The sequence below is a fragment of the Carlito syrichta genome, unplaced genomic scaffold (assembly GCF_000164805.1).
Source record: "Carlito syrichta isolate Samal-C Ts95f unplaced genomic scaffold, Tarsius_syrichta-2.0.1 Scaffold89331, whole genome shotgun sequence".
Lineage (NCBI taxonomy): Eukaryota > Metazoa > Chordata > Mammalia > Primates > Tarsiidae > Carlito > Carlito syrichta.
Genome location: NW_007033427.1, coordinates 105,795 through 118,806, shown reverse-complemented (window position 1 = coordinate 118,806; position 13,012 = coordinate 105,795). Strand labels below are relative to the sequence as shown.

General features: G+C 42.8%; 1 protein-coding gene across 1 annotated transcript in view; it reads left to right on the top strand.

Moving 5' to 3' along the window:
- Positions 1–13,012, top strand: part of STYXL1 (serine/threonine/tyrosine interacting like 1) — a 67,268-nt gene that overhangs the window by 39,440 nt on the left and 14,816 nt on the right. Inside the window, exons 5-6 of the mRNA XM_008058038.2 lie at positions 1,241–1,386; positions 7,275–7,420. Coding sequence (XP_008056229.1) covers positions 1,241–1,386; positions 7,275–7,420 — 292 coding nt within the window. The remainder of the gene's footprint in view (positions 1–1,240; positions 1,387–7,274; positions 7,421–13,012) is intronic.

Below are 13,012 nucleotides of genomic sequence, written 5' to 3'. Positions count from 1 at the left end.
AAAAAAAAAAAAAAAAAAAAAAAAAAAGATTAAATTGATGTTAAAACTGCAATGAGGTATCACTTCACATCCACTGAGATGACTTAATAAAACAAAGAGTCACAAGTGTTGGTGAGAATGTTGAGAAATGGGAGCCCTCATTCACTGCTGGGCGGAATGTAAAGTTGAGGGGTCCCCATGAAAATTTGGGGGCTCCTCCAAAGGTTGAGATACATACCCCTGGCTGGACTTGGTGGCTCAGCCTGTAATCCCAGCACTTTGGGAGGCTGAGACGAGTGGATTGCCTCAGCCCGTGGGTTCGAGACCAGCCCTGGCAGCAACTTGACAAGACCTCATCTCTACAGTAAATAAAAAATTAGCCAGGCGTGGTAGCCTGTGCCTGTAGTTCCGACTGCTTGGGAGGCTGAGGCGGAAGGATTGCTGGAGCCCAGCAGGTCGACACTGGGGTGGCCGTGAGCGTACCACTGCACTCCAGCCTGGGCGACGGGGTGAGACTCCGACTCAGAAAAAAAAGATATCAACCCCAAAGCATGAAAACACATCCACACAAAAGCTAGCAGCATTATTCATAATAGCCAGAAAGTGGAAATAACCCAAATGTCTGTCAATAGATGGATGGATAAAATCAAATGTGGTCTGTCCACACCATGGAATATTATTCAGCATGAAAAAGAGTGAAGTGCTGATACGTCCTGCAACATAGATGCACACTGAGGAGATTATGGTAAGTGACAGAAGCCAGAAACAAAACATATTAGTCATATGATTCCATTTATATGAAATGTTCAAAGTAGGCAAATCCATAGAAATTAGTGGTTAACTAAAGCTGGGAGTTAGGGAGAAATGAGAAAGTGACTATGGACTGGTACAGGGTCCTTTTTGGGGGTGATGGAAATGTTCTAAAATTGATTATGGTAATGATGGCACAACTCTGTACAAAAGACCATTGAATTATATGCTTGAAATGGGTGAATTGTATGTTATGCAACATATGGGACACATATGGTGTATGTTATATATATATGTACATATATATGTACATATATGTATCTCAGAGTTTACAGAAAAAAAGATCAACTTGGTGATTAAGTTGCTTTTAAAATTTTAATTGTAACATTCATCTTCATACTTGCCTCAGCTGCCTGAAAAATCGCTTTTCAGAGGAAAGTCGCTGTCTACTCCAGTGCTACCCAAATGGTGAGCACATAGGGGACATTCGTCTTTTGGTCTCCACTTTTAGATCTGGTGCCTGGAGCTGCTGTTGAGTATGGCAAGTTCCTGGCCCAATTCACCTACCGCCCTGTCTCCATCCTGAGAGGGGGCTATGAGCGCTTCTCAGCCATGTACCACTTCTTCCGGACCCAGAAGGTCATCTGGATGCCTCAGGTACGGCAGGGCGCAGTGCACAGGCAGGCTCAGGGAAGCATGGCCCTGCAGACTGAGGAGTTGGGGGCAGAGGAGGAGAAATGAGGGGAAGGGGCAGAGGACACAGAGGAGTGGAGGAGCCAGGGCGGCAGAAGTGGATGGGGCAGCAAAAAGTCCAGTTCGTTATGATGGATTCATGGCTGTCAGGTTAGAGCAAAGGCCAGAGACCGGGCCTGTGCAGAGGACAGGACACCCCAGGGGAGTTCTCAATGGTGGCCTGTATTCCAGGTCAGACAGACAGGGGCATCATGGCTTGAGAACACCTCTCCATGCTTGGCTGTCTGGTTCCACAAACCCTCGCTGTATCCATGGGATACAAACTAGGGTGAGGCAACAGTCCCTGCCCACGGGGAGCTCTTTGTCTACAGAGAAGGCAGTGGTTGCAATGTGGACTATGGTGTCTGGTGCTCAGAGGAGGGGGTGCTTAGCTTCCTGGAGCCAAAGCTGAAGGATGACGAGCTTGCAAGGAAAAGAACTGGGCAAAGGTGTATAAGGCAAGCGCTGGCGTGCAGTGATCTACAGGCAGGGGTTGGTCCCTGGAGGGCGTTGTGTCCAAAGGTAGCTGGTTTCCTGCCGAGTGGGAGCACAATGGGATGTAAAACATGGAGTTGTTTCACTTCTTTCTATCAGGTGCCTTCTGCTGCCTGTAGTCACATCTTGGGCAAATTCCATACTTTCTGGCCACTTTCGGCTATAAAACACATTTAGTCTAAATTATCTAAATTATAGTATAAAATGATTGGGCAAGTGTGAATATGCACAGGCTATTTAAGGACTTGTTGCTCTTAAAAGGTTGCAATGACATTATTATTGTTATTTTTTAAAAAGTGCAAGTCCCTATCTTGTAGAGACACAGTCTGAAATATCTATGGGTGAAATGATGGGATATCTGGAATTTCCTTCCAAACAATATGGGGTGAGGTGGAGAGTTGGTGGGGGTATAAGATGGAACAAAATTGGCCATGAGTCGACAATGCTTGAAGCTGGTTGATGGATAGAGGGGGCCTGTTATACTGTTCTTTCTATTTTTGATGTGATTTTAAATAAAGGAAGCAGAAACAGTCTAGTACAAGCCAGGGCAGTTTAACTTCCAATCTCAAATCTGAATTGAGCTCCTTCTCCTCCCATTCCCCAGAGCTGAGCAGCCTTGGGTTTGCAGGGTGCTGGGAGTGGGGAGGGGTGGGCGCTTGCTCCAAGGACCGTTCCTCTCCTCCTCTCTCCAGGCAGAGCCTCTTTGGTATCACGGACCCAGAGGGGTCCTACCTGTGCGACTGGCTGCGTTTTAGTGATGGGGAAGTACCTGCTTCATTCCGGGCCGGTATGGCTCTGAGAGCTACTGGGGCCTCTGCAGCTGGGTCTCCTGGGGGCCGGCCTCAGCCTCTCTCCCTGGCACCTTATGTGGCTGAGGATTTCCCAGAGAGAGCAGCCGGTGGTGACTCCCCTTAGCCCCTGCCAGGCGTACCTCCTGCTCTCTCCCTTCTCTCAGCAGTCCATACTCCCTGGCCCTCCCCAGCCCTACCACCATAGCCACACTCATTCCCCTGAATCCCAGAGTGATCCTGTGTAAGGCAGGGACTCGTGTCGAGGTCACACGTGTTCTCAACTCCAGGGTGTATACGTCAAGCTCTCCAAGGACTCCCCCCCCTTCTTCCATGGAGATAAGAGCACTATGAATTCCAGCTCATTAGGTGGATGGCCAGTCTCCCCATCCTGCCAGGCATGCCTCCTTGCTCCTGGAGGAGTGCCCCTTATGGCTTTGTAAGATGAGGAGAGAGTAAGTTCTTTTCTGCAAACCTTACACTGCTGATAACTCACCACCGCCCCATTGTTTCTAAAGCTTTAGTAAGGTAAAATTGACATATGGTGAGTTGCACATATTCTGAATGTCCAGTGTAGTTAGTTTTGACATATGTATATGCCTGTGACATGTCTTTGCCCCAGTTTTATCAGATTGGGAAGGGGGGAGGAAGTTGTGGCCAACAGTAGTCAGGAGGGCTAATTGGGGCGAGTTGTGGTCCTACTTGTCTGCGCCCGCCTTTAATATGAAGGTGCTTAGCATTTGTCTCTCCCCCTGTGGGACGTTTGCCACCCATTCAGGAACAAGAAGGAAAGCTTCACTCCCTTCCTGTCATGTGATCTCATGTACTGTAAAGCCAGGGTATCCTGTCTACTCCCCAGGGAGCTTCTTTTTTGTGGGGGATGGAGGTCCAGCATTTGGGCTCTGGGACTACCTCCCTGCTTTAGACAGAGGGAATTATAATTTCCTCCATTTTATTTTATTTTATTGAGTTGGGGTCTCACTCCATCGCCCAGGCTGGAGTGCAGTGGCATCCTCACGGCAACCCCAGTGTCGACCTCCTGGGCTCCGGCAATCCTTCCACCTCAACCTTCCAAGTCACTGGAACTACAGGTGTGTGCTACCGCACCCAGCTAATTTTTTATTTTTTATTGTAGAGACAAGGTCTCGCCAAGTTGCCCAGGCTGGTCTCGAACCCACAGGCTTAGTCAACCCACTCGCCTCAACCTCCCAAAGTGCTGGGATTACAGGCCGAGCCACCGGGCCTGGCCATGATTTCCTTCCTCCACCTTATAGACAGCCTTCTGTAAGTAAGAATTCCCTGTGAGTTAAAGAGATTCTGTGATGAAGACATGTTGAAAATTCACTGCTAGAGGTAGATGATGGTGAGCCCGCCCCGAGCAGTTTTAGGTTGAGGGGTGGTGCAGTCAGATTGCACTTTAATTTTCTTAGAAATAGGGTCTCATTCTGTCACCAGACCAGAGTGCAGTGATACAACCAACGGTTTACTGCAGCCTCCAACTCCTGGGCTCCAGTGATCCTCTGTTTCAGCCTTCTGTGTAGCTGGGACTACAGGTGCACACCACCATGCCTGGCTGATTTAAATTTTGTTTTTTTTTTGGAGAGACAGAATCTCATTAGGTTGCCCAGGCTAGAAGACTGCACTTTAGAAAGGTTGATTTGGATTGCAGTGTGGGGAGCAGATTAATGCATAGATCTGGGGAGCCCTGCCAGGACGGGAGTGGAAAGGAGAGCACAGATTCAAGAAATATTGAGGAGGTGACATTGGTCAGACACGAGGATAGGGGAGAGAGAAGCCTGGGACGATGGCCTGGTTTTAGGGGTGAACAACAGGTGGGCAGTGGTGTGGCTTGTTGGGAGGGGAACGCGGGTCGTGGGGAGAGGAAAAGGCGCTTTTGAAGGAAGACAGTGGGCTCAGTTTGACCATATTTGGTTTTTTGTTTGTTTGTTTGAGTCAGAGTCTCACTCTGTCGCCCAGACTGGTGTGCAGCGGCCACTCCCGGCCCCCGCAGCCTCGACCTGCCGGGCTCCGGCGATCCTTCCGCCTCAGCCTTCCGAGTAGCTGGAACTACAGGTGTCCGCTACCATGCCCGGCTAATTTTTTTTTTTTTTTTTTTTTTGAGTTGGAGTCTCCCTCTGTCGCCCAGACTGGAGGGCAGTGGCCGCTCCCGGCCCCCGCAGCCTCGACCTGCCGGGCTCCGGCGATCCTTCCGCCCCAGCCTTCCAAGTAGCCGGAATTACAGGCATGCGCTACCACGCCCGGCTGATTTTTTGATTTATCGTAAAGATGAGGTCTTGCTGCCCAGGCGGGTCTCGAACCCGCGGGCTCAGGCCATTCACTCACCTCGGCCTCCCAAAGGCGCGGGATTACAGGCTGAGCCACCAAGCCCGGCATAATTTTTTGATTTACTGTAGAGATGAGGTCTCGCCAAGTTGCCCAGGTGGGTCTCGAACCCACGGGCTCAGGCAATGTACTCACCTTGGCCTCCCAAAGTGTTGGATTACAGGCGGAGCCACCAAGCCCAGCTATTTGTGATAGCTTTATTGCCCAGGCTGGAGTGCAGTGGCACAATTATAGCTCACTGAAGCCTCAAAAGCCTGAGTGCAAGTGATTCTCTGGCCTCAGCCTTCCTGAGGAGCTAGGACTACAGGTGCATGCCACCATGCCTGGCTAATTTTTAAAATTTTTTTCTTTTTTTGTGTAGACTAGGTCTTGCTGTGTTGTCCAGGCTGGTTGCCCAGGATGGTCCTGAACTCCTAGCCTCAAGCCATCTTCCTGCCTCAGCCTCCCAAAACGCTGGGATTACTGTGTGAGCCTCTGCACCCAGCTGAGATACCGATTTTGTGTGTGTTGTGTCACTTAGCACTGGCATGTGCTTGCTCTTTATAGTACAATATGCTGTTTATTCATGCCACACACTCTTCCCAGCCAAATCCATACAACCACAGAAAAGGAAACTGATTTCAAAGCAGCAGCAAGTAAGTTGATAGAGTGCTTTTGGGTTTTTTGTGAATTCTTTTTTCAAGTAGACCTTGAAAGGCGGGTTTCATTCAGCTCCAGCAAGTTGATGGTGCTGGGTAGGGGCAGCCTGCACACTGGGGTAAGCTTTGAGCCGATTCTGCAAGCAGTGGGCCTACCTGCAGGTGGCAGGGTGACGCATCCCTGTGTCGCAGGCTAGAGGATTGGCTCAGTTTGGTGTCTGCTCTTGGCTAAAGGTGTTTGACGATGGCGGTTTGAGAAGGATGTGGGCTTGCAGTGGTTTCATTGTGGTGGGGAGGGGAGATAAGATGTGGAGTCCAGATGGCTCTGAAGGGCTGCCGCGGACAGTGTAGAAGCCTGATGTATTTAATGTTATTTCTGAGTCGGACTTGGAGCCAGAGGACTTTGGAGCTGGTTTTGATCTTTGAAATGACATAGGTCAGCATTTCCCAGGGAGTTCTGATGGAGAAAGTGGTGTCTAATCAGAGAAACATCAAGCTATCATGGGTGAGTGAGTTTCTCTACTGCCAGGCTTCTTTGAACCTTTGGTTGCTAATGTACACTTTGTTTCTGAGAGAAGGATATCAGAGGTATGGCTTCTCATATACAGAGTCATTCTACAGTATTCGTGGGGGATGGGTCTAGGACCCCCCACAGATGCCAAAATCCATGGATACTCAAGTCCCTGATATAAAATGGTATGTATTTGCATATAACGCATGCATATTCTCCCATATGCTTTAAATAATCTCTAGATGACATGATACTGACTACAATGAAAATACTATGTAAATAGTTGTTATAAAGTCTGTATGTGTTCAGTATACATGTAACTGTCCTTTTTTTCCTTCCAAATATTTTCAGTGTGAGGTTGGTTGAACCCATGGATATGGAGAACCAACTGTGCTTGGTTTCTGAACCCTTTTTTCATAGTGCATTATGAGGACCAGTGTTTCTTAGAACATGTTTTGGGAGATGTAGAAATAGTCCTTCTCTTTGTTTCTTTGTATGTCAAAGAAACCAAAGTTTTTATTATAATTTTGGACCTGGAATTCAGGAATCTTCTCTACGTTTGATCCCTTCATCAGAATTCATTTCCTAGTGGCAAATAGGCTCTATGTGAAGAGTTTTATTGCTTTTTTGTAATGGTGTTTAAATTCTGGTGCCTCCAAGTTTAATAAGAGGGCTGTTCCTCCCCATCCCACCCCGCACCCCACTGGACACACCCTGGGTTGTTACAGTTCTGGGCCACAGGGTTCTCGACACCAACTTCTGTGCCCTTGGCCAAGTGCAAGTAGGTGCTGGGGAGGGAAGTGGACATTGGTGTTGAGACCCAGCAGTCTGCACCATGATGCCATGGTTTGGTCCTGTTATGGCCAGCCCTGTAACTCCTCATCAATGTTATTGTTTGCCAATCTTTTAAAAATCGTGAGCTCTGGTGTAGTCGGTTTCCTTTTAAGCTTGTTTACTGATTGGTATTTCAAGAGGCAATGAAAATGCGTTCTTCCTTGGGGAACATGCTCTTAGCTGTGTTTTTCTTCCCCACTTCAGGAACTGGATGCATTTCAGCCATACCCTATTGAAATAATGCCAGGCAAGATCTTCTTGGGCAATTTCAATCAAGCCTGTGACCCTAAAATTCAGAAGGATTTGAAGATAAAAGCACATGTCAATGTCTCCATGGAGGTGGGGCCTTTGTAAGTAAAGGAGAAGCTATTTTTTTTTAGGTTAAGTATCATTTATTTATATAAACTTCCTAGCATCATGCATTTATAGAGTTGGAAGAGCTTTTAGAAATCAGTATGCACAAAAGGAGGATCAGCACTGGTCTTCACCTGTTCCTAGCCTGCAGACTATTTCCTTGCCTGGCCTTGGCATCCTCTCCCCCTGACTGTGACCCCATATTTGCCTTTAAAATCTCACCAAAAGTAATGTTTTCCTGGTAGTTAACATTATAGTATAAAATGTCCCGTGCTACTGAGACATGCTCAGAGGGCTGGAGCATTTGCCCTGGTGCCAGGGAGGCACACACGTGCACGCACGCGTATACACACACACCCACACCCACACACATTCATCATCGTTCGGTGTGCAGGAAAGCCCTGTACTGCCTGGCTTGTCAGTCTCTGTTTTCCCAACTGTGTTCACCAAGGCCCAGCACTATGTACCTCTCTACCTCTACTTCCTGTTCAAAGTTAATAAAGGCTCACTTCAGGGAGAATTTGTGGAAAGAAGTATTTAGCAAAGTGTCTAGTAACAAAAAACATTATATAAAATCAAGAGATTTTATTCATGGATATAAAAACAATAATCAGTATAGCTTGAGTATCTCTGATCTGAAAACCCCAAATCCAAAATACTTCAAAAGCTGAAACTTTTTGAGCATTGATATGGTGCTTAAAAAAAATGTTCATTGGAGCGTTTTGGATTCTTGAATTAGGGATATTCAGCTGGTAAGTATAATGCAACTATTCTAAAATCTGAAAACGTTCAAAATCTGAAACACTTCTGGTCCCAAGAATTTTGGAAGGATATACGCAATCTGTAAAAGAGAAAAGATCTAATTTACAATATGAAGAAAAAAATGGTAAGATTCCTAGGAATAGCCCTAACAAGAGATATGCTAGTACAATGTAAAAAAAAAAAAAAAAAAGGAAAGAGATTTTAAAAAGGTATGGGCAGCGGGAAATAATTTTTTGATAGTTAAGCGTGATATTGTGATGATATCAGTTCTTTCTGAATTAACCTATAGATTTAAAGAGCTCTCAATTAAGAAGTGAGCTATGTGTGTATAACTAGATAATCTGATATTAAAGTTCACAGAAAGAGTGAAATAGTTTGTGATGAATAAGGACACGGTGATTCAGAACAGCCTTATAGCAAGAACAGCTAGAAGAGTTGGATCAAAGATTTTCCTCTGCTTTATGAGTGGGAAAGCGGACAAAACAGTGAAGATTTAGGTGCCAATATCTGGGAGAAGGAAAAAAACTTAGAGAGGTGAAGCCAGAACTTGGAGTTTCTTTCTCACGAGGGGTATCTGCTGATTCTAGAGAGAAAGAATGGGGTAGATGTAACATCTGAAAAGATAATGGCTGAGAACATAAAGCCAGAAATTCAAGAAACCTTGTGAATTCCAAGCAGGTTAAATCTAAAGAAAATCAAATCTAAGCACATAGTTAAGACACTGAAGACCAAAGAAACAGAGGACGTATTAAACGCACCAAAGAAAAAAAGACAGCAATTACTTTCAAAGGAGCAGTTAGACTGGCAGCTGACTTCACAACAGAAATAATTGAAACCAGAAGAAAATGGAGTATATCTTTGGGGTTGGTAGCCTTTTAGGTGATTCCCCCACCTTCTGATAGTCACAGCATTAAGTGTGGGCTGGACTTACTGATGGGCCTATAATGAATATTATAAAGTAGAAGTGATGGGCTGTCATTTCTGAAATTAGGATACAGAAAAACTTTGGCTTCTGTCTTGCTCTCTTGCTTGTTCACTCTGAAGGAAGTTAACTAGCATGTAGTAAGCTGCCCTATGGACTGGTTCATGTGGCAAGAAACTGAGGGAGACCTCTGGATAATAGCTAGTGAGGACTGAGGCCCTCAGTAAAAAAGGCTGTAAAGAACTGAATTCTGACAATAACAATGTGAGATAGCTTGGACTCAGCTCCTCCTCCAATTGACCCTTCAGGTGAGACTGGATGAGATTTGGCCAACAGCTTGACTGTAACCTCATGAGAGATTTTCAAATGGTACTCAACTAAGCCACAACCAGATTCCTGACTCATAGAAATGGATAGATAATAGCATTTATTGTTTTAAGTCACTAAGTTTTAGGGTATTTTAGAGTGATAAATGACTGATACAGTCTTAAAGCACTGAAAGAAAATAACTGCCAACCTACAATTTTATACTCAGAATCTCTTCTTCAAGAATATAAATGAAAAATTTTGGCTTTGATGAAGTAACAGAGACCAGGTTTACAGTCCCACCTTAAACAATCAAAACAACCCAGACAAAACATCTAAAACAAGGCTTTTCAGACAATAGCCAACAGATAGCACATGACAGTGATTCCAAGAGAAGGAAAAAAATCATGATGATCCTACAGTTGATCCAAGTTACTGCCTGGAGATTATTTGCAGTTCACAGTACGGGGATGGGCCCAAACCAGCCCTGCCATTCTTCCTGAATTAAGGCTGCAGAGTTGAGAATTCAGAGAAGTAAAATGGGCTAGAGTTTGCAAGAGAGACCTGCATGAAGAACAGAGCTGCAAACAGAGATCTCTGGACATTATAGGGGGTTTCACCAATATCGAGGCCAAGGGAAAACCAATAGAAAGGAATAGGCAGTATAATCCCCAAAGATTATATGGAGCCAAGAGTAGTTTGTGTTTAAAGTCAGAGTGGACAAAACTCATAACATACAAGGCATCAGACAGAGAACTCAGAACAGTATTGCCTCAGGAATGAGGAAACCTTAGCCCTAGACTAGGGATGGAAAATATTGTCTGAGATGAACCGTACACTGTATGGTCTTAACTGCAGATTAAACACTACAGAAGAAAAAAATTGGTGAATACGAAGACATAGCAATAGAAAGCATCAAAAGTGAAGCACAGGGAAGAAAAAGACCATCAAATAAAATTAGCAGAATTTTAGTGAGCTTGAGACAGTTTTAAGTGGTCTTAACTAAGTGTAATTAAAGTTTCCAAAGAAGAGGGAAGTGGGGTGATAGATAACATATTTGAAAAAAATAATGGACAAAAATTTTCCAAATTTGATAAAACTTGAAAATGCCTGGCTCCAAGAATCTCAACGGAACCCGAGCACAATAAACATGAAGTAAAATACAACAAGGCACATCATATTGCATTGGTTAAAATCACTGTTAAAGAGAAAAAATATTAAAAGCAGCTAGAGAAAAAAGATGTATTATATACCGAGGAACAAATACAAGGATGGTAGCAGATTTCACATCGGAAACAATGAATCGAGAGACTGTGAAGTACTGAGAAAAATATCTGCCAACCTAGAAATATACAACCAGCTAAAATAGCTTTCAAGAATGAAGGCAAAGCAAATATTTTGTCAGGTATATGAAAGCTGAAAAATTTTATTATCAATAGACTTGTACTACAAAAAATACTGAAAGAGTCTTTCAGGCAAAAAAAAAAAAAAAAAAAAAAAATGATACCAGATGGGAATCCGAGCCTATACAAAAAGAATGACGATTTTCAGAAATGGTAATTTCGTAGATAAACATAAAATCCTTTCCCCCTTGTTTTAACATTTCTTCAAAAGGTAATTGACTGTAAAAGAAAAAATAATAATACATGTAGAAGTAGTGTTTATGCCCACAATTTACAAAGGCAGGAAAAGAGGAACTAGACATATACACTTGTAGAGGTCTTATGATATTTACATGAAGTGTGGTATATATTACTTCAAGACAAACTGTGATTATTTAAAGATGTGTTCTGTAAACTCTAAAGCAACTGCTGAAAAACAAAACAAAAATAAAAAGATATAATTGAGCAACAAAGGAGGTAAAATGGAATCATAAAAAATAATCTAAAAGAAGAGAGCAAATGAGAAAAATGGGAACACAGAAGAGAGAAGACCAGTAGGAAACAAATAGCAAGACAATATATTTAAACTCAGTCATATCTATAATCATGTTAACAAATAGTCTAAATATGCCAATTAAAATGAAAGGTTGTAGGCTGCCTATAACAGATGAACTTTAGAAATAAAGATAAGTTAAAAATAAAAGGTTGGAAAAAGATATTCTAGATTAAGACAATTTAAAAAACCCTCTGGAGTAGTCATATTGTTATCAGATAAATTAGACTTCACAGCAAAGAATACTACCAGAGATAAAGGGAGTCATTTCATTATGAGAAAATGGTCAGTTAATCTAGACTCTAGGTTCTAGAGGACATACTAGTCTTAAGTGTATATGAATCTAATACAGGACCTTAATGTATATGAAATAAACACTGTTAAAACTGAAAGGAGAAATAGAGAAATCCATAATTTTGCTATTTCCACAGAAATGTCAACATCCCTTTCAATAATTGATGGTATAAGTAGACAGAAGCTAGGTTATAATTTTAAAGATTATAAAAATATTATTATTCACCTTTGCCTAATTGATAATTATAGAACACTCCGTGCAATAGCAGTAATGTTCTTCTAGTCTTCTTTGAATGTGTTCTACAATATTCTTCTAGAGAGGACAGGGAATTTTTTGACAAGATAGACTATTCTGAGCTATAAAACAAGTATCAATAAATCTAAAAGGATTCAAGTTATAAAAATTATATTCTCTGACCATAATGGAATTAAATTAGAAATCAATAGCAGAAAGATATCTGGGAAAATCCCAGATGTTTGGAAACTAAAGTCTGTGGGTCAAAAAAAAAATCAAAAGGGAAATTAGAAAGTGTTTTTGTTTTGTTTTTGAGTCAGAGTCTTACTCTGTTGCCCAGGCTTGAGTGCAGTAGCATGCTCATGGCCACCACAGCCTTGACCTGCTGGGCTCAGGTGATCCTTCCACCTCAACCTTCCATTAGCTGGAACTATAGGCATGTGCCACCATACCTAGCTAATTTTTAAAAATTTATTGTAGAGACCAGGTCTACCGTGTTACCCAGTCTGGTCTTGAACCTGCGGGCTCAGGCAGTCCTCTCGCCTCCACTTCCCAAAGTGCTGGGATTACAGGCGTAAGCCACTGTGCCCGGCTAGAAAGTATTTTTAATGGAATGAAAAAAACAAAACAAAACACCACACATCGAAATTTATGAATGTAGCTAAAGCAGTGCATAAGGGGAGAATTTATAGCCTAAATGTCTATATTAGAAAAGAAGAATCTCAAATCAAGGGCATATGCTTCTACCTTAAAAAACTTAAAAAATTAGTAGAAAGAAAGAAAGAAGAGTAGAAATAAATGAAAAAGAAGACAATTGCAAAAATCAGTGAAACCAAAAGCTGCTTCTCTGAAAAGATTAATAAAATTGATAAACCTCTAACAAACTGATCGGAAAAGAGATAGAAAAAGAAAATTATCAATATTTGGCATAAAAAAGGGTACTCATCATCATAGATCCTACAGATACTAAAAGGCATTTTCTGGGTCCTTATAGAAATGAATACTTAAATTCATACCAAAATCTGTGCATGAAAGTTCACAGTAGCTGTCCAACTAGTGAAAAGTTAGACAAACAATTGTATGTGCATACTGTGGAATGAATAATAATTCCCCAATTAAAAGGCACAAACTATT